Source organism: Oryzias latipes, chromosome 9, assembly GCF_053564925.1.
Source record: "Oryzias latipes strain Hd-rR chromosome 9, Olatipes_Hd-rR_3.1".
Taxonomy (NCBI): domain Eukaryota; kingdom Metazoa; phylum Chordata; class Actinopteri; order Beloniformes; family Adrianichthyidae; genus Oryzias; species Oryzias latipes.
The window spans coordinates 24,000,544-24,026,247 of NC_136245.1; the positions used below are offsets into that span (position 1 = coordinate 24,000,544).

The 25,704-nt window shown below is 36.5% G+C and overlaps 1 protein-coding gene across 4 annotated transcripts in view; it reads left to right on the top strand.

Moving 5' to 3' along the window:
- Positions 1 to 25,704, top strand: part of LOC101174433 (netrin receptor UNC5C) — a 199,177-nt gene that overhangs the window by 124,982 nt on the left and 48,491 nt on the right. For all 4 annotated transcript variants that reach the window (XM_011479047.4, XM_004072344.5, XM_078953067.1 and 1 more), the window contains exon 4: positions 2,479 to 2,582. In XM_011479047.4, coding sequence (XP_011477349.1) covers positions 2,479 to 2,582 — 104 coding nt within the window. The remainder of the gene's footprint in view (positions 1 to 2,478; positions 2,583 to 25,704) is intronic.

A 25,704-nucleotide genomic window follows, 5' to 3' on the forward strand; every position in this document is an offset into this window, starting at 1 on the left:
GCTTGTCAAACCATACTCCTCTACCAAACAATGTGTGATTCAGTGTGTGCCACCATCCCCGAGCAGTTTGCTTTAATCCCCTTTAATTTCATTCTCAATCTTTATGGAAATCCACTGACAGCCAACTCCTCATTTCTCCATCTCCCTTACTAATTAAGATCAGGAAATTGTTCCTGAAATTGCCTGGCATCAGAGAAGTGTGCCTCCTCCCTCAAGCACTTCCTTTTTTTTAATCCTTGTGTCTACAGTTGTTTTACACAATTTTTACCGTATGAGAGTTTGTTTATTAGCAATGGTGTTGGGTTGGGCAAGCCGTACCTGCCTCTTCATCTGTGTGTGACTGTATCTGTTTTTCTGCAATGTTCTGTCTTTGTCTGCCTGAATCTCGCTCTGCATGTGTGGGTAGCCATGTGGTGGATTTAGGGCTAAAGCTTTGGGTGATTACTCCCATAATGAACCATCATGCTCTGTTCAGGCATTCATCCCTCAGAGAGATTGACTGTATTGTGAAGGTATCCTTCAGCATCGGCAATTCTCTGTTTCCTCACATAATGCTTTATACCAATAAAGCTGTACAACCAGGAATCTGATAAAAAGTAGATTTGTTGTATATAAATTAGGTTTGTTTATGGGCTTAAAGTTTCTGTTCTATAAAGGCCATTACTGGAATTTTGTGAGCATTCTCAAGAATTGCTGCGTTCTTGCACGGGACAGTAGCCATTCCATGATTTTATTTTCAAAAAGGGGCTACAGACAAAGCAGGAGCCATTTTTGTCTTTTTTATTCAAGAGAACAATAGGTACTTTGTCCATACCTTAGATTGTCAAGAGCTGGAGGAGTCTAGCTATGCTTGTGTAGAAACACTCAGCAAAAGTAAAATAGTTAGACCAGACAGTAACAACTTTTTAGAAAAAAACGGTCTGTGTAAAAAGCCGTTGTTATTTATTCATGAAGATGTTTGGGTCAGCTGGGATGCTATCCCTGTGGCAAAACAGTTATACTTTCAAGTTTTTCTTGGAAAAGGCCATCCCACTATAGGAAAAGCAACTGGGTTAATATTTTTTTTATTCATTGTTGTAACAAATCTGGACCAACGTCTAGCCTCAGAAGGATTCAGAAGGAGCAGGCGTTACATGGACCATTGCTACAAGCCATTTTGACCCGATGCAAAGCAAACTTGATCTGTACTGCACTGAATTAGACATTTTTTCGGTAATACTGGATTTGAAACCCATTGTTCCGATCTCTTGCTGGTTCAGTTTACAGCTTATATGAACTGACCTATGATATTAACATAAGTGAGAAGAGCACATTAATCCTTCAGAAATTTAGCCAGTTTCAGTAGATGCAAAGATGGCTAGAAGCTTCTCCTTTAGACCTAGGCCCTCAATATGAGATTGTATGGTAAGTTATTAACATCTTACTGGATGGATCTGTATCTCCAAATTTAAGCTCATTGTTGTGTTTTTTATACTGGCAAAAAACTGTAAACTGACAGGTAAAACTTGAAATGTCCTACTTTATGATCTTGACCTCTCAGTTGTGACTGATAAAAGAAAAAAAAAAGTCTCAAAAGAAAAAAGCTTCCGTTCAGCTAAGTTATTGCTATCTGGGTATGAGGTATACAGGCTCAGTGGAGAACCTACTCTTCCTTGTTAAAAGAGGCTGTGCGAGGTAATTTGTGCAGCAGGTCACAATGCCTTCTGGGTATTTGGAAAATTATACTATTTGTATATGTTTCATTTTAAGGGCTGTTGGATTTAAAGCTATGCCAAATAATTTTTGCTCAGTTATTATATATATATTTATTATACATATCTGATAATTTAGAACACTGCTAAATAAAATATCAGGGGTAAAGTTTAGCTGGGGTTGACAGAAATATTACGGTTTGCAATGATAATGTGGAAAATTCTAAATTTTTGCCACATTTTGTTGTTTTGTAATTATTATGGTAATAAAAACTGATGGGGTGAAATACAAACAAGTGTTTTATAGATGTAATGTTACATTAAAAGTGACATATTTCTATGTTACTAATATAATTTCAGCTAATTTTTGTTTATGTATTTGTCTTTCATGAGTACACTTCAGAATTAGCTTTCCCCTTTGAAATGACCCAGTCTTGGCTTCAAGCTACCGGTAGTTAAACTCTCAGTCAATTAATAAGTAAGTGGTAAAATGATAAATTATAAAAATAAAATCAGCTGTTTTTGATGTTAATGCCTTACAGATCATGTGACAGATTTGTGAAACTCAATAGGAGCACACAAAATGTGTATTAATTATAAAGAATAAGTATTAAGCTCTTGATAATCAGTAATTTAATCTTTATACCCTTTTATCTATTTCTTAAAGTTTGATTTCTTACATGCTAACTGTGTAGCTTTAGCTCGAACTTCTCCCTTTACAAACATGTAAAACGTTCATGGCTAAATATACTCAATCATCATTGCCAACTTTTATTTGTCCTTGCAGATCTGAAGAAATCATTTGAACAGGAACCTTTGGGAAAGGAAGTCTCACTGGAACAGGAAGTGCTGTTACAGTGCCGGCCCCCAGAGGGCATACCTGCAGCTGAGGTATGTGACATATGTTACTGCTCTTTTTTTATCAGTGAGAAATTTGAATCAAAATATCAGGTGAAAGGTGGGAAAAAAAGGGAGACAGGAAACAATAATTATAGATTATGGTATTACATATTAATTGAGCCAAAGGCAACCAAATAGGGATTTAAAAAAAAAGGCAAAAAACAAACCAATATATAATCAATCATATATAAGGGGCACAGAACTAAAAAGCGCACTAAACGCGATGAAAAAATTCAGAGATAAGTTCGTCAGTTGGTCAGATTTTTATTAGCAACATTCACAGTAACACTGGGGTGGTGTCCAAATTCTTTCACAACTCACTATATAGTGCACTATATAGTTCGTTCACCATTTTGTAGTTCTGTCCAAATCTAAAATTTCAAAATCAAGTGCCCTAGAAATTCCCCCGAACTCCCAGTGAAAAACTAGTGTGCTTTGATGCTCACTAGATTGGCGTTTATAGACCACAATGCATTGCGGTGGAACAACTTTTGCCCAAAAAACTGTGTTTGGATGTATTTTTTTAAACCAATAGCCTTTTTATCTTCAGAAGACAGTGGATTCATAAATAATTGTCGAAAAACGCTCATATCAATTAGATTTTCATTTTGTGAAATCGATGACTTCCTATTCGCCATTAAAAAAAAAAGAAAAAAAAAAGTAGTCAGCTTGGTGTCCGAATTGCTTTAAAAATCCAGGGCACTACATAGCCCCGCACTGTATAGTTTTTTAGTAGTTAGGGGTTAGGGTGGGAAATTGGACATAGCAGAGAAGCTTTTTGTTTGTAACACGCTACACGTTAGCCCTGCTAGAAGCGATAGCCACGTTAGCAATTCACAATATTTAACTCCCGACCTTGTTTGCAACACATAAAAACAGGCTGATACAAACTAGCTAAGCTAAAACAAACATTATTGTGACTACGATAACTCAACCTTGTTAGTAACAGGAAAAGAAAAAAAAAAACACAGTCCGATATTGTGGGATTAATAAAGTATCAATTTAATTAACGTTTTAAAAATATCACCCAACCTTGTTTTCAACTCGTAAAAAAGCAGGGTGACATTATGATGGAGCGTCATATACCTCTCAAATCAATTTGACATCAACATGCACAACCAAAATTAACTCGTATTATACCATGGCCCGGGTGAATACTCGATTCTGATTGGCTGCTCGGTGTGCATTAAAAAGTGATATACCACAGGATAACCGCACGGTGAAAAAAGAAGTTCCGGTCACCTAGCTTAAGTGTTTTGTATCACTGCGCCGGGTTCTTTAAAACAACCTTTTGCTTCATCATTTGGACAAAAACAAGCGGTAAGAGGTGAACTTTCTCTCTGAACTGATGCTTAATTCAACCCATCGGAAAGATCAGCATATATATATATATATATATATATATATATATATATATATATATAAAAGTTATAATGCATACTTCGTCGGCCATTAACCATAACTTAACTATCGTGGTTTTTTTAAGTGGGCCTTATAGTATGGAAAATAGACTGTTTTAAGATCCTGATTAGTCTTTACCATTTATAGACTAATCTTTTTAGGTTCAATTTCTAAAGATAAAAACATTATTACAAGAGTTTTATTGACAGCATAGGCTATCAATAACATTTTTAAGATTCAAAGAAATAGAAGAGGCAAAACCATACAATGTACAAGAGTCCAAAATTTCTTTATGAATTATTGACTTCTTAAGATTAGCTTTCAAAACCACTATGGTTGCTTATTGCCAATATTTCTAGAGGCAGCATATTACAGTAAGAAATCACTCTATATATGGCTCGCACATGTACAGAAAAATAATTAAAGGATCAAGTAAGCACTTGGTTTTACTTTGTCCTGCATAGACTAGTATTTACCCAGTTTTGCAAAGTTATGTTTTCCTGTAGATTTGTGTTTGAATTCATTTTTCTTTTTTCATAAGCCTAGTTTCCATTTTCAATTTGTAAAAACAAAATGTGCTGAAGGAAAAAAATACAACTATTTTCTTAGGATGCCTTTATCTAAGATCTGGTACTTCCACTTACTTGCATGAGTCACATATTTATCTTAATCAAATCCACCTGTGTGCAATTTAAGTGCCCCATATTATCAGAACTTAAACCCCACACCTGTTGTGACAAGCTTCACACAATATGACCACGGAAAAGCTGCAAACAAGCCGCTACAAGGAGACTGCCCATCCATCACAGTCATGAAGATACTCAGAGGAAGTGAGGGTATGAAAAATAAGTTCAACTAGAAGGGGCTGCATTTCCAGAAGAAAATGCAGGGTTGAATGCTGTATTGCTGAATGAAAGCTGAATATGCTAAAGAAATGGCTGAACAGAGCTGGAAGAGCTCAACATTTTAAACGTAGAATGGTCAAAGTGGGTAAAAAACTGTATAAGAAGTTAAGCTATAAGATTTCCCATGTATTTTAATGAAGCAAAAATCCTCGAATATATTTAAAAGTTCAAAGATTTGAGAAAAAAGTCATAGCAGGAATAAGCTAAAAAAGTTGAACATTGTAATAGTAGAATGGCTAAAATAGGTCAAAATTTGTAGGAGTTAAGCATGAAAGCTGAAATTGTTGAAAAAATGGCTGAACTGTTGAAAATTTGAAGATGTTGCTAAAATGGCCAAAAGTGCTAGCATTGGAATCAACATCATCAACTGACTCAAAAAAACACATTGTTTGAGAGTATCATATTGGTCAAAGCTACATGTTCTAAGTTGATAGAAAATCCAGTCTTTTCAAAATGGCAGCTTTTCTATTGATTTTATCTCCATAGCAACCATTTTATGTTTGGGTCGCCTGGAGATGAGGAACAAATCAACGTCGGTTTCAGATGAATCGGAAAAAGTAAACTTTTGGACGTCCTTAGCAACGAACTTTGTTTGCTAACCACGCCCACATTCCTTATATGTCCAGATCCAGTGAATTTCAATATGTTCAGTTCCAGCCATGGATGACGTTTATTGCAATATTTTCTTCAGATTTTGTCAAAAAATGCCCACCAAACAGTAGGTTGTGTTGCCATCCCATAATAATTTTGAACCTTATGTTGAGGTCCAAAACCTTGTGAACATTTCAATATTTGAACGGTGTCTCTAGCCAAAAGAATGTTAAAGTTACAATTGTTTAAAGAAGCAAAGGTGTGGCCAATGGAGCAAAAACATTGGAAAATCTGGGAATATCCGGGAATATCTGGAAAAGTTCAAGGATTTGAAGGACCAAATGTCATAGCTGAAAGGAATAAGCTGAAAGGGTTGAACATTGTAATAGTAGAATGGTAAAAATAGGTGAAAGTTTGAAGAAGTTTAAAATTGCCTCACATTTTGGCACAAAATGGCCGCCAAACTGTAGGTGGTGTTGCCATCCCATAATAATTTTGTGCCTTATGTTGAAGTCCAAAGCCTTTTGAACATTTAAATGTTTGAACGGTGTCTCTACCTGAAAGCATGTTGACGTTACAATGGTTTAAAGAAGCAAAGGTATTGTCAATGGAGCAAAATAATTGGAAAATCCGGGAATATCCGGGAATATCTGGAAAAGTTCAAGGATTTGAAGAACAAAATGCCATAGCTAGAATAAGATGAAAGAGCTGAACATTTTCATAGTCGAACGGTTAAAATAGGTGAAAAATTGTAGAAGGAGTATAACTGTGAACTTCTGCACGAAAAATTCTCCATGTATTTCAATGGAGCAAAAATTCCCGGAAAACCTGGAATATCTTAAAAAGTACAAGGATTAGAAGTACCAAAAGTCATAGCAGTAATTAGCTGAAAGAGCTGAACATTTTAAAAGTTGAATGGTTACAATCGGTTAAAAATTGTAGAAGGAGTTAAGTGCCGAAAAACGGCGGAAGATAGCAGAAGAGGAAAACAAAGGGTTGAATGCTTTACAGCATTCAACCAAATATATATATTTTTGTAAAAGCTGATGAGCCGGGTCTTGAACCAGCGAGCTTCTGCAGGGGGTGGTGGTGGGGTTTCCTATGTATTTCTATGGGGGAAAAAATCCTGGACAACCTGGAATATCTTAAAAAGTACAAGGATTTGAAAAACCAAAAGTCATAGCTGGAATAAGCTGAAAGAGCTGAACGTTTTAATAGTCTAATGGTTAAAATTGGATAAAAACTGTAGGAGGAGTTAGGTGCCAAAAAACGGCGGAAGATACCATAAATAAATAAATAAATAAAGAGAAACAGGAAAACAAAGGGTTGAATGCTTTACAGCATTCAACCAATTATATTTACAGTTATACTTATCTACGCAGATGTTTTTGGCACATCCACTCGTGTGTAATACACTGAATGCCACAGCCATGTCAGATTTTATCCTCTCATCAAACGTCCCACATAAAAAGCATCTATTTTGGAAGGCTCGCATATTTTGTTTCCGGTCCCAGACGGCTGAAACTACAAGCCATCTATTTGCAATTCAGATTGCTCTTTACTCTGCTGTTTTCCATCTGTTTTCTTGTGCTTCCACCTGAATGTATGAAAACACAAAATTTAATTTGTTATGGCGCTGGTGAGGAGCTCGGCAGAGCTAGGAGGAGGTCGCAGGTAAGAAGTCACCAAATCAGGTTCCACTTCTTCGGGTTTGACGGTCATTTTCAATCACCCCTAACGGCAGAGTTCTCTTAAGAGGATAGAAGAGAACGAAGAGAGTGGCAGAGCACTCAGCCAGACAATGTGAAGAAAGATCGAGAAAAGAAAAAGGTGACGGTGGGGGCAGGAACGGAATAGATTTCGCCGCTTCTCTGCTGACTTAAGTGGAAATGTTTATCTTTTCTATTTCTCTGTTTTAATCAGATCTTTCTGTGCTTCCACTTTTTTCTGTCACCATTTCTGATGTGCAACTGCTCCTCTTGATTGATGGTCCTTTGATGTCGGTGTCCTTTAACCTCTCTAAAAACGTTTCTAATATTAGTTGCTGTTGGTCCAACAGTTGACGACTGCCTTAAAGTTGTCGGCGTGATGGGGTTATTGCCCTGACATGTGATACCGATATATGAATGCCCAGCTGGCCCATAGCTGTCAACATGCCTCATGAAAGTCTTGAGTCTCTGCACACACGCTATCAAAATTTACATTCACATTTGTACAGCGCAGGGAGTAAACATGTCAGCATGCTCTCCTCGCCGTGCGTGTACGTTCATTGGTGCTAACATATGTGCAGGAAAAATCCACACAAAAGCACAGATTAGTCTGTGATCATAGCACAACTGCTAGCCTTGAGAGGTCGGGGTCAAACTAATCCCAGGCTGCAAAGAAAATGTCTGCTCACCTTCACACTATTACTTCCTTTTTCATTCTCCTCTGACAGTGCTGTTCCACTGAAAAGCAATTGTCTTCTACATGTTTCTTCGTCTGCCTCTCTTTCAATCCCAAGCTCCAGCGAGACACAATTTGAGGTATTGTGGAATCCTAGAAATGCATCTAAATCTCTGCACTGTGATATAAAGCCTTTAAAAGCTAATAGAAAGCTATTGGATTCAGCAAGGAGAGTTCAGCAGTTCAACAAGAAAGTCAATATGGATACAGTCTGCAGATCCAGAGCCCTGGCAACAGGTGCAGCCGAGTGTTTACTTGCAATGAAAATGTCTTTGTTTCCTTTATTTTTTTTTTTTTTTTTTTTTTTTTTGCTAGGTATTTCAAATCTGTCCACAAAATGAAATCCAAGAGACTCCTTTTGGAAACATTGGGGCCAGAGAAATTCTGACAATATATTTTTTCCGCAAACACTGTGGGGGCTATTAAGACACGGAGGCAGCGGGGTGACAGCAAAAATAAATAAATCTTAAAAGTTAAAAGAGTGGGAATAACCCCCAAAGGCCAGGCGGAGTTAAAGGACTGCACATGCCAGGTCGACTTTTGGACTTGTGTGTGTATTGTGCGTGCCTGTCTGCGTCTGTCTCTGTGTGTGAGTGATTACTCCAGCTGTACCGAAATAAACACATCAGTGTGTGGTGACAGGCTTTTCATGTGTCCATTCAAGGCGCGCGCGCACACACGCACACACACTCTTTCAGACAGCAACTAGATATGTTTCTGGAGTCCGGTCAAGTTCCCGTCACATTCTTAACCACTCAATCTACAACTTCAATTAGTGCAACCTAAAGGAAGAGATAATTCTCTTTAACTGCTGTGTCGTCTCACTGCAGTCTTTAGGTGTAAAGTATTTGAAACGTTTGTTTTAGTTATACTTTTCTACAGAAATGTTAAGAAAACCAACATGCATTCAAGTCACAAATTAAGTTTAAATATTCCTCTGAATAAGATACATCAACCTTTTGTCCAGTGTTTGTGTTTTATAGCTTGCATTGGCTGTGACACAGACATTATTGAAGCAACTGGAAGTGGAACTGCAAATGTGTTCAGGACAGAAATCGTTTGTTTTGAATTTTGAAGGCAAAGCAAGTGAAAGAATACAATGGGTGAAGCGATGTTTCTTTATTTGGATTAAGGAAGTTTTTTTTGTTTTTTTTTTGGTTAACGAACGTTTTTATTTACTATATCATTAATCTCTGTACAGTCAATCTAAGGTTGCATAAAAAACATAAATTAAACTCTCTGACCACATGAGGCTGTGATTTCAAATATAAATCTTATCCCAAAGAGTCATCGTAAAAACATTTTGGGACATTGTTTTTTTTTTTTTTTTCTCAAACGGATTGGGGTGCTAGGAGGCAACGATAAAAGATTTTCAATAAAAACAGATCTTTAGTCAAAACTCTTCATCAAAAATGTAAAAAATGAAAAATGCGGAAAGATTAAACATTTCCAATATACAAATGAAGTGTTGTCTGCAGTTATTCTGATTAACATTTGAAAATATTAAAAGCATTCAAAGACATTTCAGATGATGCACGAGGAAAAGCCCGCAGTTGTGGGATCTCTTAAAAATGTTGAATGTGTAGCGTGAGTGATTACAATAATGCTTGTATTTGTAAAAAAAAACAATATATGCAATCCTGTAATGTTGCTTGCTGAACAGTTGCCTACGTTAATCCCCTTTGAGCTGCCATGGTAAGCCCGAGAGCTCACCTCCCATCACATTTTACCTTGACCCACAGCCTCTGCTGGAAATCATTACCGTAATCCGCAGATTAGTCAGACATCTCTTTTGCCTTTTTGTTCCGAGTATTGATACATATTTGAGTTGGTATGGGGGATTATTATAATCTATTACAATAGTCTGCTATTACAGAGTCATTTACTAATGGTTCAGATGAGGAAGAGCAGATTTAAGTGTTTATTTTGAAGCAAATGCTGGAAAAGCTCAGAGGGATTATGATCACTGCAGTAATCAAATAGAAGTTTAGCGTTTTTGTAGAGGGCGACGCATGGACTAAAGAAAAGATAGCAAAAATAGAGAACGACATCAAAAGAATGTATAACCAGAGCAAGCACTAATTTTTAGTGCCCGAAGAGGCAGCTCATCCAGTGATAAGCCATGTCAGTAAATCCAGGCCATAGTCAGATCCCACTCCACAGCCAGCAGACTGTGCAGAGATGCATCAGAAGTACAGCTTTTCCATTGCAAAACCTCCAGATGGGTTATCAGTCTCCCTCATTGTGTCTCTTTATACATTCATAAAATCCTTGTTTTTTTCAGTTCACTTCCATTCGGTTCCAATCACTGCATCTGTCTAGACGCTGGAGACTGAAATATGTTGCCTTTGCAACAAATCCCTAAAAGAAATTCTCCTTTTCACCCCCCCCCCCCTTTTTTTTTGCCTTTGAAATGCATTCAGCGTCTTTATTTATTTAAACTTCAATGTCAGTGTTCTCACATCAGTGGAAGATTTCTAGTAGCCCACGTCTGCAGTGGAATTCACTGTAAGCACCTAAAGTGCTCGTCTCCATCAAATAGCCAACTTAAAAAAAAAACTATCAATCATAATCCAAAGACTGAAACCTCTCATTATTACATCACTTTAAATGGGGTTTTCTCGTTAAGTTGACCTCCTTTTTTTTCTCTCTCCACCTTTAAGAGGACAGGAAGCAGGTACTGTGTTTGTTTGTGTCAGAGCTATGTTTAGTTTAAGGCCAAATCCAAATTCCATTCCTACCCCTACGGCTTCCCCATCCCTACTTTTAACCCCTTAAAACAGAGCATTATGGTAAAATGGTGTCTTCAAATCCGGAGATTTTATCTCGTAAATTTAGGAGATAAAAACTCGTAAATTTAGGAGATAAAAACTCGTAAATTTAGGAGAAAAAAAGTCGTAATTTTAGGAGATTACAGTGGAAGTTAGCATGCAGAGCAGCAGGTGAACGCCGTGCAGCAGCAGAGCAGACCGACTAAACTTTGTTGAACAGGTGAGCTGAATGTTTATTAATAACGTTCCAAATGTCTGGAAGGTCATTTGGTTGATTTACGATTCATTAAAGTTTTATTTATTGATGGTTGGTTTGCAGGATCACTGCAGCCCGATGAAGCCGTCGTCGGTGTCCCTGCACCTGTCCGCTTGAATCCTTTCTTCCTCCACCAAAGACAAGACTCTACGTCTGTGTGACGCTTCCGTCACACAAAAGGAGGAGCACTTTTTTTGGCATTTTCAACGTTCCAAAGCTAATATAAAACACTATTTTCATTCCTCTTTATTGTTTTATGCTGAAACGGGACATTTCATCTGCAGAAGGGGGCGTTTGTAACACTGTTTACTTCCGGATTGGTGTTGGGATGACAGGTTCATGACGTAATGAGACAAATGAACTTCAGGATATGTGAATGAAAAGGAGAATAAAGGCTGCAGCGATTGTCTACACCCAAACGTGTCTCTGAGCTCCTTATTTTACATATTAAACTCCGCTTTACTGACACTGAACCCCGGAAAGACTGCTACACGGAAAATAATCTGATTTTGAGTCGCCAAAAGGTTCAGAATCTCTTTGTTTTAAACCTATAATAATCCGGAAATGAAGCTTCACAAAAGGCTCCACATACTTCATCTTCAAGCTAGGTTCCGATAAACGGACAACTTCGGTGTTTTTTCCTTAATCTACGACTTTTTTCTCGTAAATTTATGAGATTTTAAGTCGTAAATTTATGAGATAAAAAGTCGTAAATTTACGAGTTTTTATCTCCTAAATTTACGAGATAAAATCTCGTAATTTTCCTTTTTTTTTTTTTTTTGGTGGCTCTAATTTTTTTTTTTTTTGGTGGCCCTAATACTCCGTCGTATTAAATAACTGATACAATGCCATAAAAATAATTTAAAAAAAACAACTTCGGTAACACTTTATATTAAGATTCCTTAACAAGCTTTGTTAACACATTAACAAGCATTATAAATGAATTTATAGGGTGTTAGTAAGACATTTATTAGTACAATAAGTCTAATAAGGTTTATTAAATTACTTAGTTAACACATTTACAAGCATTATTATTAGGATGTTTTCAAGATGCTAATGATGCATTTACTGATATTATAGGTGCTTAACAAATGTGTCAATGTTAATAAGCTTAATAAGATTTATTAACAACCTTTGTTAACAAATTAAAAATTATTATTATTGTTTGGGGTTCTAGTAAGATATTTATTAGCATTATAGACGCCTGACACAAGCGGAAGTGTTCATAAGCTTAATAAGTTTTATTAACTAACTTAACAAATTAATAGGCTTTATTAATGTGTCAGATGCTAGTAAGATATTTATTAGCATTATGTCTTGCAAATACCTGAAAGTGTTAATAAGATTTATTAACATCTAAAGTCAGACCATTGTCTTCTAAATCCATATTACTAAACTGCTTATAAGCTTTACAAATGTATTAATTAACTTTGTTAATAGTTTATTAATTGTTTTGCAGCACCTCATCTAAAGTGTGGACGTTTTTTTACCACGAACAACTACAAAGCATAAAGATTGTAAAAAGAACTTTATGACATTAAAACAGACTAAACATACACAAATCGTTTTGTAAAAGATATATAATAATTTAATTCAGACAAATAATTTTTTTTAAAACATATATATATACTGGTGTTGGATGACTAGCATCATAGCTAATAAAGATAAAGTATTAGCATCTATCCTGAGTGAAACATTCATTGCAAATCCCATCACCAGGAGACAGTTCTCTGCATTCAATGCCAACTGCATTCAACCACTGTTGCCTTGCTTCAAAGTCCACTAGAAAGTTGCACAAGCCAGTAATTTTTGAAGACGGAAAGCAAAAAACCTACAGGAGCCATGCTAAAGCTAACACGCTAACCTGCCCATCTATGAATCAAAGATGGGCAGGTTAACTAATGTCACCATTGGCTAATGAATCTGTCAATCAAACTCATCAGCAAAGCAGGCGTGCTCACTTTCAGCCAATTGAATGGCCTCTTAGACTTTGCTTTCACACAGGTGACGAAAAAAGCCCCGCCCATCTTTGACTCTGTACCGGTCGGTCGTTAGCGTGTTAGCTTTAGCATGACTCCTGTAGGTTTATTGTCTTCGTTCTTCAAAAATTACTGACTTGTGCAACTTTCTAGTGGACTTTGAAGCAAGGCAACAGTGGTTGAATGCAGTTGGCATTGAATGCAGAGAACTGTCTCCTGGTGATGGGATTTTCAATGAATGTTTCACTCAGGATAGATGCTAATACTTTATCCTTATTAGCTATGATGCTAGTCATCCAACAGCAGTATATATATGTTTTAAAAAAATTTATTTGTCTGAATTAAATTATTATATATCTTTTACAAAACGATTTGTGTATGTTTAGTCTGTTTTAATGTCATAAAGTTCTTTTTACAATCTTTACGCTTTGTGGTTGTGCTAAAAAACGTCCACACTTTAGATGAGGTGCTGCAAAACAATTAATAAACTATTAACAGAGTTAATTTATACATTTGTAAAGCTTATAAGCAGTTTAGTAATATGGATTCAGAAGACAATGGTCTGACTTTAGATGTTAATAAATCTTATTAACACTTTCAGGTATTTGCAAGACATTTATAATGCTAATAAATATCTTACTAGCATCTGACACATTAATAAAGCCTATTAATTAAGTTTAATTAAGTTAGTTAATAAAACTTATTAAGCTTATGAACACTTCCGCTTGTGTCAGGCGTCTATAATGCTAATAAATATCTTACTAGAACCCCAAACAATAATAATAATTCTTAATTTGTTAACAAAGGTTGTTAATCAATCTTATTAAGCTTATTAACATTGACACATTTGTTAAGCACCTATAATATCAGTAAATGCATTATTAGCATCTTGAAAACATCCTAATAATAATGCTTGTAAATGTGTTAACTAAGTAATTTAATAAACCTTATTAGACTTATTGTACTAATAAATGTCTTACTAACACCCTATAAATTCATTTATAATGCTTGTTAATGTGTTAACAAAGCTTGTTAAGGAATCTTAATATAAAGTGTTACCACAACTTCTTACATCTATATTTCTTTGAGATCTGAAATTTAAGCTACACCTTTGTTTAATTGTCTAAGCGCAAGAGTCGTGAAAAGTCAGATCTTCTGCTGTGTTTTTGTAAAACATTGCCTAAAGTTATTTCCTTAGATGCTCTAACAATTTTTGGGAATATTCTCAGTACTGCTTCAGTTTAGATAATTCATCCCAATGTTTTTTCCGTTGTTTTTTTTTTTTTTCTGTTTTGTTGTTGTTGACTTTTCAGTGTGTTACACATTTTCTTCCACTTTGTTTCTCCCTCTGTCACTCTCCGGATCGTCGTCTCCTCCACGTCTCCCGTCTGTCTTGACATAGTTGGAGACAAAGCTGAGGATTGATGGCAACATGACAGTGAAGAGTGTGTTGCAGCTACTCGCTCTGCCCTTGGCAATCCTCACACTGTTGTCACGGATGAATGAACACACTGTTGTGACACAGGGTGCCGTGTTGTCAAACAACAAAACTTTGCTCTGTTCTGTCAAGTTTAGTAAGTTGTTCGTCCTCTTTCTTTTTCCCCTCATTTGATTGAATTAAATTACATTTGTAGTAATTAACATTTAATTAATATCATGGTAGAATTGACCTAAATCTGTAATTCACTTACAAAAACAGGGTGAATCCTCTCCCCAAAATAATTTCCTGTTTGACAGCTGGCAAAGGATTATTTTATACACTTCACATCTTGAGCAATTGGGGCAGTAAATTCTCATTCGAGACAGAGACTATAAAATTTAATAAGCCAAAGCTTTGAGGAATTGCAGCTACTAAATTGCTTTTTGAGAACATCAGTGTTCAACTAAGTAGTCTTTACTGAACTACTGAAGGAGGTTTTGTCAGTGTGTGATTTATTTACTTTTATAATATATATGTTTAAGAAAGCATATTATCAACCTCCCAGTGACCTCCTCAAGGTCATTGCATGTGGTGAACTCAAGTAAGCTTATATTTGAAATGAACTGCTTTACTTTAAACCATGAAAAGACATTGAACTACTAACTAAGTTATTGTGTTCACAGTAACTTAAGCTTTAGCAATATCAGTCTTTTTTTTAAGTACTGCAGGTTAGAAGTTATGGGTATTATTTTAACGCTGCAAACGTTTTTAATGTGGCTAACTTTTAGCGTGACACAAACATGTTCCAAAACTATACTGTGAGAGCAGTTAATTGAATCTGACTGACTGACGGAGTGGCCTTACTCTCTTTTCTCGCAAAGTGTGCTTTGTAGTTTGCTTTGCCTTTATATATGACATCATTTTGAAATAAATAATTAATTGACTTATGATCCGGTACATCCTACAGTGTGGAAAGTATGGTACTTGCACAAGCCTAAAGGCCATGTCACACAGCAACTAGGTACATTTTGCGCATTTTCCAGATAGAAAATTTCAATCTTTTGTAATACACATGTGATATATGTAATTCATAAGTGTTTCTTGAGTTTTTCATTTGTCTGTGTGTGCAGATGTCCGTCAAAGGTTTTATCCAATAGGTCTTCTTGTGAATTCAGTTTTGAGCTGTTCAAATTTTTGGTCTGTTGAGAGTTACACAGTTTATGCATATTTTACATAGTTTGTATGCAATATTACGTGAATCCTTGCGTAATTTTGAAGATGCAAATTTGTGGCTCTTCATGACTGTTCCAAATATGTCTAACAGAATTTTCACACATGTACCAACAATGTATAACTGTTATATTGTGTGTACAGCACACATATCCCATTAAAATGATATAATTAGCGCATGCACTTTGGGCCAGATTTGGCATACGTTGATATACATGTTCTTTGCATTGTTTATTGATACTTCTTCCCTAGTTTTAACGTGGTTCATTCGTGATACATTTAGGAAAATTTCACATAAAGACTATAACTTTTCTCACTTTTGTCACATATATTCACATTTGACCAATATTTACCATGAAATATGCGCAAAATATACGTAGTGGCTGTGTGACTAACTTTTCTTTTGGAGATGTGATAAATAACTTAATTTTTTATATTTTAGGCAAAGCTGTACCTAATTATATAATTCATTAAAAAAATTAATAAGTTATTTATTTTTCTTTTGTTCGGGCTTCCCAGACTCTACTTTGTTAACTTCACATAAGAAATGAGGAGATATCTAATATCTCAGCTGACCACACTAATAAAACAAAGCTGATTTTGTTTTTTGGGGGGTTTAATGACACTGGAGGACTGGAGAGTCAATTAAAAAGGATTAGCATACCCCCAATCAGCTCACAGCCTCTTCATGCTTAAATGATTATAGAGTGTCATCAGCACTCCTCCTCTGTGCAGAGTCTGCTCTGACACACACACTTTTCAGTGGTACTGACTCACAAAAACATTATTCACATAGCAGATGTCAACCCTGAAACTTTGATGTTTTATGGTGTGTTTTTACAGATAAAGAATATTTACAGTTAAAGGTGTTTCACTTACCAGTGGGGGATTCTCTGAGCGTTTCAGACAAATGTAGAGGTTTTTCTTAATGTTTCAGACACAGGCAAGGCAAAAGTTTAAAAGTATAAAGTTCAGTTATAAAATCCAGTGTTACACAAAGGGCAGCTTTGGTGCAGAGGTAGAGTGGTTGACCCCTGATCGCAGGCTCGGTTCCACTGAACCCCACCATTGCTCCTGCTGGTTAAAAGTTGGCGCCAGTGTTTGCCAATAGAGCCGCCATCATTGTGTGAATGTGTGTGTGTAGGCGAAAAGAACTGTGTCTGTACAGCGCTTACGGCCTTCTAAGAAGGTAGTTAAGCGCTCAGTGCAATTAATATAAAACAAAAATAAGAGAGGAATGAAAATAAAACACTTAATTATAATTTACTAAATGAAAAAAATAATACTTTTTAGCTTTTCTGTTATTTTAAGCTTTAAATGTCTACTTTTAAATTATTCTTAGGTCATTTTTGCAAGTTAACGCTTCGATTCTTAAAACACAGATACTAAACTCTAAAAATCAGCATTTCATTGTTAACAATATTTAATTCTAATTTTTTTTTTAAGACAATAAAACTATTTTATAAGATCTGAGAATGATGTTCTATTGTGGGTATAAATAAAACAAATAAATATTACTTAGTGAATGTGAGATTCAAGTGCCACACAAGTAGTTTTAATGAAAAATTAATATCATCACAATTTCTGGTGGTCACATTAAAACAGCACTACATTTTTTCTGGTTAATGAAGTGTTTGAAGCCTTTCTAAAAAGATTTTTAAAAAGTGGTCACTAGAAATATCCTTTCGTCTTGGATTCCCTTCATCATGGACAAAACAATTGTGATTACACCATAGAAACATTTAGAGCTGTCCTTTCAAAATATTTTTTTTTAAACCAAAAATGCATGTGCCAACTTTTATCTCCTAACCCAGAAAAGGCATTTAGAGCAAACACCTCAAATTTTTAGGTCAGGAGACCCCATAAATAAAAGTATAATAGTTGTTTTTGCAAACAAACCATTGAACAATTTATGTCAGAGATCCCTCAATTTCAGTGCCAAATCTGCTATTCTGTTTTATTCTTTTCCTCTTTCATTGGCAGTCATCTGGTGAAGCAATTGAATGCGTCACTGTCCACTGGAATAAAAAAAAAATATATATATTTTTTTAGTTTTTATTTTATTTTACAACTTCAGCCTTTATGCTACCAACAGCGACCATCTACAACTCTGCTCAGTCATTCAGTTTCTCCAAAACTTTTAAAAACCTCACATTAAAGCAAAAACATCACTTTTAGCTAATAAATTGGTTTTTAACAACTATAAAACATTATTCAGTTCCTAATGCCACTCAGAATGAGGGCTTACATCTAAAATGGTAAACCAGCCCCCACTATATGTTTATATAAATGTAAATTTCTCCAGTCAAGTCACAAGTAATCAATCATCCAAAGTTTGATATATCAATGTATCGATACGCATCTCTTTTGTTTGTCTTCCATAGGATTTTTTTAAATGTGTTGATTGCTTAAAATAGACCAATTCCAATTTAACAAGTCATGACAAAATATTTATTTTGAGTGTAAAATGTTTTTGTAACTTTACATTTGTTTCTGTTTCCTGCATTTGGAAAGTCAGTCATAGCCAACACCTGTATCAAAAGTGCCCATGGAAGAATTAAGACAGCTGCTGCATTTTTCTCTTGCATATTTGCACTGCTTGCACCGGTTTCTTTAGCACGAAACTCGCTCACCACACAATTACTGCCTTGTGGAAAGCTGGGTGTACAGATTACAGAGGCACAAAAAAAGGTTTGCAATGCAACTCAGGCGAGAACAAGTTTAAGCTTTTAATTTTCCTAACTTTCAATCCCTCCATCACAAGTTGAAAGTGTTTCCCTTTTGAACTTTTCCCTGGTGTTATCTGAGGTGTTGATTCGGATTCCAGCTGTTACTAGGTCAGCATCTGTTCGGGGAAATGCTCCCCTGACGTGTCTGAGCTGTTGAGTGGATTTGGATGTTTTTCGTCTGCCTCTTCCTCTAATGATTTGAGCCCTGGGTCTCATTTAAACTTTCCTTCCCCCTAACGTTCTCACCCCAAACCATCATTTCTGTGTTTTTCTCTCCCTCCCATCTGCATTTGCTGCTGCCATCACCATCCCAGTGCATTTCCTTTGAATTTTTTCTTCTTCTCACTTTACTTATTCATTTTTTTTCATCGTCTTCTCTTTTTCAGGTGCATTTAGTGGTTGTCACTGAGCACATTTTTCCAGACAAACACAATTGTTTTTAGTAAATAATAAAACCTATCACATACAGAAATCCCAATAAATTGACACACATGGGGTTAAAAGTCACGTTTGGCCCACTGCATGCTTATGAGCAGCAGTCTTTGATTTTCTGCATTACAGTCCTGTGAGTCGCCTCATGGACCAGAGTTGTCTTGCACTTGGTTGCAGTTCCACAGATCATGCTCAAACACTCCTTTGTGCCTCACTTCATGCTTCTTGAACTCCCACTTCTAAGGCATAGCTTTTCTTCTTTTCTTCCTTGTTGCACATCTTTTTCCCATTCACTCGCCAGCCACCTGCAACATGTCTCCAACCTTCAGCTCATCAATCAGTCTTCTGCGTTGGAAGTCCCCTTGATGTATTGTAATGCTCTGTTCCTCTTCTTAAGAAAGTGGTGACTGGTAATTCTGCTTATGTGCTTATAACTCTCTCTCTCAAACGCGCATATGCAATAAAGTTTGACACATGGATTGTGGGTCTAAATGATCACACTCAACAAATTCCCCTTTTCTTTTCCTGCTCCCTTCTGAATTCTTCTCATGACTTTACTTTCCTGTCCTTGTTCTCCCCAAGCGTGGTAGCCGATAAATTACCTCACTATATTTTCTACAATTCCTCTTTCCATACCATTTTCTACCCCCTCAGCACCTTCCCTGTATCCATTCTCCTCCTACTCTCTGTAATTGTTGACACAGTATGGAAATACCAAATCACTCCATCTGTCTCTCAGTCTTTTTTACCTTCTTGGTACCAGTTTTTTTTTCTTTTTTTTCTTTGCAGTTGTTTTAGCAAAGCCTCCACAAACACCTCCCTTGTTTTCTCTCCCTTTTTGGTGACATTTTCAGCTGAGTTTTAATAGATCACCCACAGGTATCTGCGGCCTGCATCCTCATCCTCCTCCACCATAATCACTCCCTCTGTAGCTCTCCATCTTTCCCTCCTTCACCGTTGCCGTGGAAATACCTTTTCTTTATCCAACCCTCTCTTGAGATTGTTCCCCATCCATCTTTTCCTCTCTCTGTCTCTCCCCACTCCTGGATGTTGACATGAGAGGGTGAGTCTAATAGATCACTGTGAAGGATCTGCACCTGTGTTAAATCTCAGAGGTAACATAGTGTGTGCTCGTGTGCGCTTGCACGTGTGTGATTTCATGCACATGTGCACTCTAAAGAAGCCAATGCAAGCTTTCTCTTCTGCACATCTGTGACCTCCTTTGGTGCTGAGCAACTTCTTTTTTTTGTCTCTTTTCTCCTTCATTTCACCTGCCTTTTACTCCCCTCTTCATCCTCCATTTATCGTCGTTTATGGGCCGACAGTGCTTACAGATAACCATTAACATATACCTTGTTTCACCATTAAAGGGAAGCTTTGTTTGCGGGTTACAAAAAAATTATGAAGTGGGTGCGCAGGATGTTCCATATTACACCGAAAAGATGCGAGAATACTAAAGTCACAGCTGAGCCACAAAATACCCATGTATTATGTGTGCGTCTTAGTCATGCATCATTCAATGTACAAAGGTGCAGTGGAGCAATAGGTTATGAATAGGCCACTGCTAGCCTGTCGCAGTCAAAGTGAGAGTCCTCCTGTGCCCCAATTCTGTCTGTGCGGATAGTGCTCTGCCACTTTGGGCTTCACGTCTACCTCTGAAGGATTTGTCCTTCTTCTATAATTGCAGTTGCAAATTTTGCAAAAAAATTGGTCGAGGGCACTTAAGAGTCTAATCTTCCCAAAAAACAACAGCGCACCTTATTGATTCTAGTTGTGCTTACTGATGTTACGATGATCTTACGATTTTTAGATGTACACAGTGCTCTGTCAAAATGTTAGCCTTTTTTTTTTTTTTTTTTTTTTTGCAAACAAGGTTGGGCGTTTTTGTTAAGACGCAAATGCGGCTATTGTGTAGCAGTGTCAGACTGGGTTTTTTACATGTTACTGACAACGTTGGGAGTTAGCGTAGTCACATTTATATTTATTTAAGCGGTATTAGTCTGTTTTGTTTTGAGCTGCAAACAAGGTTGGGCATAAGCGTTGTCAAATTAACGTTTGTTTTAGCCATATTTGTCTGTTTTTTTTCTTTTCTTAGTAAGAAGGGTCACAATACATTGCAGTTTACCCTTTATATGCTGTGATTTTTTATTCTGTAATCCTAAAAAAATTAATAAATTAGGAGCTTGAGCTTGTTAGCAGCTTTTGTTTGCTAATCCAAATTTCATATTCAGCTTTTAGTGCAATTACAAAATTATACCTTTTGTGTTTTTAATAATCCTTTTTTCATGCAAATAAATTCAGATGATTAAGGAAAAGAAGGAACTTTCATTTGGGTTTCATCTGAGGTGTCTTTATTGTGGGATGGTTGTTGACGGTGACCCAGTTATGTCGCAGTAGTTAATTGGGTCTTTATGTCACTCGCCTGGATCCAGTTAATTAAGCTGTCAAGAGCCTCTAAAATCCCTTGATGCCATGAACACACATGGACACAGGCACAGATTTTTCTTGCACATTCCCAGAAAAACACACACACACGGACAGTGACCTTACGTTAACCTGCACAATCTGGCCGGTCTGGCCAGAGCAAGCATGTAACATAGTGTTGTGGTGTTGGTAACTGTGGTAAATTCCCAAAAGAAGTAGTGGGCAGCAGGATTGTTTTAATCACCTCCCAAGTGTGGAGAAGATGCGGGCAGAATCACCAGGACATATGGCCAATTAAGAAAGTTATGTGAAATTGCAGGTAGATCGTGGGCGGTTGAAATGCACACAATCAATATAAATGCTGCAGAATATACAGTATATTAGAAGTAGCTGCTGATGGTTGTTACATTGAAACAATATTTTAGCTGAAAAACAAAATCAATACGTTTCCTGCTTCATGTCAGTCTCAAGAGCTTAAGCCTAATAATCCACATTATTTGCTGCCTTGTGTTCTTACTGTAAATCAATTACTAAGAACATTTTCTTTTCTTGGTAGCTAAAAGAATGGTGTGTTTGTCTGCCATTCTTTTACCTGATTATATTTCAACTCTTACAAAAGTAAAAAACATGCTTTCCTTATTTAAAACACTGAAGAAAAAGTGATCTTCCTATTTCCTGTATCTATTTATTTATCAATTTGTACTTTTCTGTGTCAGAATTGCAGAGGAATGTGCAACATCTATGAACTGCAGAGTCCATAATAATGTGACTCTTTTTATATTATTATAGTTTTTATTATCCAGGGTGGGATCTTCACATTTCTCTAAGGAATGCAGCTAGAAATGTTGCTGTTTTAGTTCAAACTCCCCTCAGGGTAATACCTCATCGGATTGTAAAACTCATGTCTAGTTGGAGACATGAAAATGCACGAAAATAAGCAAAAAAAAAAAAAAAAAAAAAAAAATTGCACTTGGGACTTATCTGTATGTTGTGGTAAAATTGTTCCTGAGTTGAGCACATTTCTTTTTTTCATTTTTGCAATTTATGTTGAAAGAGCCCTTTAAAACGTCCCAAATTTTTCACTCTTCTTGATTGGAAGAGTCTTTTAAAAAATGTATGTGGATCAAAAAAAAAGCAAGTCGAGAGCAAGCGGCCTCAACTGTCGATGTAGCTGGCAAACGTTTTTTCAGAAAGAGTCATAAGCTTTGAGTGCAATGGAGATACTCAAAACCATGTGGATTCATAACATATCTAGCCTATCTCATTACCTCATTTCTTTTTTTTTATTTGAGCAAACTATAGAAGTATAAAACTTGGATTGAGAAAGCCCCTTGAAAAAGAGGCAAAGTCTTTAACAGAGAAGAGTCTTTAACATGAAAAAAACAAAGTCTAGATGACCCTTTTTTGGACCCTTTTTAGAACTTTTCCACTGTGGAAACATCTTGAATGAATGAGAGTCTCTGCAGAAAAAATACATTTTACTTGGTATGTCTGGAAATTAGACACACAATATAAGGTTTTGTTGAAGCTTGCCACAAATGAAAAACAATCCAAAATACAGAAAACCCATCCATCCATCCATCCATCCATCCATCCATCCATCCATCCATCCATCCATCCATCCATCCATCCATTTTCTGAGCTTGCTATATTCCTTTCGGTGTCACTGGGAATGTATAGGAATTAATGTAGCATGAAGCCCAGAAAAAACAACAGACTGAAACTTGTGTTTTTTCAAACGTGACTCTTTGTCTAAAAACAGTTCTGTAGAGAGCGTCTCTGAGTTGTTCTGTACTACATTAAACGGGGTGCCAGGATAAAGTGGATTTATTCAAGTCTCCAACTTTTAGAAATAAAAATCTAGCAAACATCATCCTAAACTGAAAAGTGTACATAGAAAAACCATAAAGATTAAAATGCAAAAGTCGATTAAAAAACTCGATTAAATTACAGATGGATACATTAATATTTGTACCAATACTAAATATTCATAAAATTTCTTTCTAATCAAAGTGTTTAGAAATAAGTCTAAGAATCTTTAGTGCCATGTCATCTCTCGTTCATAGTCCTTAAATGTTTGAATGAAAATAACAGTTTTATTCATCCAAATATTAAAGTAATTGCTTTTATAATTTTCAACAAACACACTTTTACACGCAAAGTGCACCATATTGAAGCTCATTGTTGGATTAAATTTCTATTAGCTTTCCTCGATTGAGTTTCAAGATTGTTGATTAGCCAGTAATGGCCTTTGTTGCTGCACTAATGAATAGCTTGATTACTATTCTCCTTAGCTACACATCATGATCCGGGCGGTGTGTGTCCGGTGGTGGTGGGGGTGTGTGTGGGGGGGGGTTGTGTGTGGCATCTGCTGGTATTAGTCTCAGATAAACACACATGGACAGTTATGGCCCATCGTCTGGGTTTGTGTCAAGAAAACTGATGGCACCAGGACCCAATGATAGATGGTTTTCTTCAGCCAGCACACACCTCTCATTCTGTCCGTCTCTGTTTTTTCTCACTCTGCTTTTGTGTTTCAATATGTTTTCCTCCCCCACTCGATCTCCTATATGCTGTCTTTGTTTTTAATTTATCCGAATGTCTCCGTTTTTGTTTCTTTTTTGTCACCCTCTTCTGTCTTTCTTTACGTGTGTCCCATGCTGCATTTTTCTGCTGATCAGACTGACAGCATTGGAATGATGCATTTCCCCACGTTTACGTGCATGCTGGGGGCTTTATAAAACGTCTGTGTGAGCATACATGCAAGTGTGAGTGTTCGATAATGGAAACAAGCAAAGCAATTATGGTGATGGCTCTATAGATGCAAGTCAGAGCCAATAATAAAAAGCGTGCAACATCTGCCTGTGATGCCTTCCTGAATGTGAATGTGTGAGCAGAAGGGGGTGAGTGGGACAGAACACTGAAACAGCTGGCCCGGTGTCAACTTTCAGAAGATGGTCATAAACATCTCTGTGAACTTGTGCCTTTCCAAAAATGTCAGGATATGGAGTTGCGGAAAGCCCGGGGGTCTATACAGGTGGACAGACACTCTGGACAAGAGGCTCTGCTCAAGGGTAGTCAAAATGAAAAAAAATAAAATAAAAAAAAAAATTGTGTTGAGAACATGGGAATACATATTTAACAGTTAAAGGTGTAAATCTAACAGCTAAATCTTTATAATACATTAAGATTTGTCTGAATAGAAAGACCATGACAAAGGTGTTTTCTAAACCAAAATAAAATGTTTCTTGGAATAAAAAAAAATGAAAATAACGATTGAGTGCCACTCCCAAAAAGCTTAAACATCAGTTTGCCAAGTAGTCCACAGGGGTGGGGGTGTACGGTGGCCCAGAAGGGTCACAACACAACACATTAACTTTATACACAACACACTAACTTTACACACAACACACTAACTTTACACACAACACATTAACTTTACACACAACACATTAACTTTACACACAACACATTAACTTAACACACAACACATTAACTCACAACACAACACAATAACTCACAACACAACACTTTAACTCACAACACAACACATTAACTCACAACACAACACATTAACTCATGGCCCAGAAGGGTCACAACACAACATAATAACTCACAACACAACACATTAACTCACAACACAACACAATAACTCACAACACAACACATTAACTCACGGCCCAGAAGGGTCACAACACAACACATTAACTTACCTCACAACACATTACCTCACAACGGAAGTAAAGCAGCAATTGAAGTGCTTTTATTCTGAAATTTCTACTGGGCTGAGCAGCTAACTACCTAACAGCTCACTGTGACATCACTTTCTGTTAGGTAGTTAGCTGCTCAGCCCAGTAGAAATTTCAGAATAAAAGCACTTCAATTGCTGCTTTACTTCCGTTGTGAGTTAATGTGTTGTGAGGTAAGTTAATGTGTTGTGTTGTGACCCTTCTGGGCCATGAGTTAATGTGTTGTGTTGTGAGTTAATGTGTTGTGTTGTGAGTTATTGTGTTGTGTTGTGAGTTAATGTGTTGTGAGGTAAGTTAATGTGTTGTGTTGTGACCCTTCTGGGCCATGAGTTAATGTGTTGTGTTGTGAGTTAATGTGTTGTGTTGTGAGTTAATGTGTTGTGTTGTGAGCTATTGTGTTGTGTTGTGAGTTAATGTGTTGTGTGTTAAGTTAATGTGTTGTGTGTTAAGTTAATGTGTTGTGTGTAAAGTTAATGTGTTGTGTGTAAAGTTAATGTGTTGTGTGTAAAGTTAGTGTGTTGTGTATAAAGTTAATGTGTTGTGTGTAAAGTTAATGTGTTGTGTTGTTACCCTTCTGGGCCACCGTAAGGGTGGGGTGAGGGGTTTAATGCTACACAGCAGGCTGACACAGAAAAACACCATGGCTTCTTGGGATTCTTCAAAAGTACTCAAAAAGTGCGTTTATAAAGGAGAGCAATGATCTTTTATTCTGAAAGGGCACTTGTAGAGCGTAGCCGTGGATGCAGTTTATTTGTATTGACAAAAATTTGGATTTTAAAGA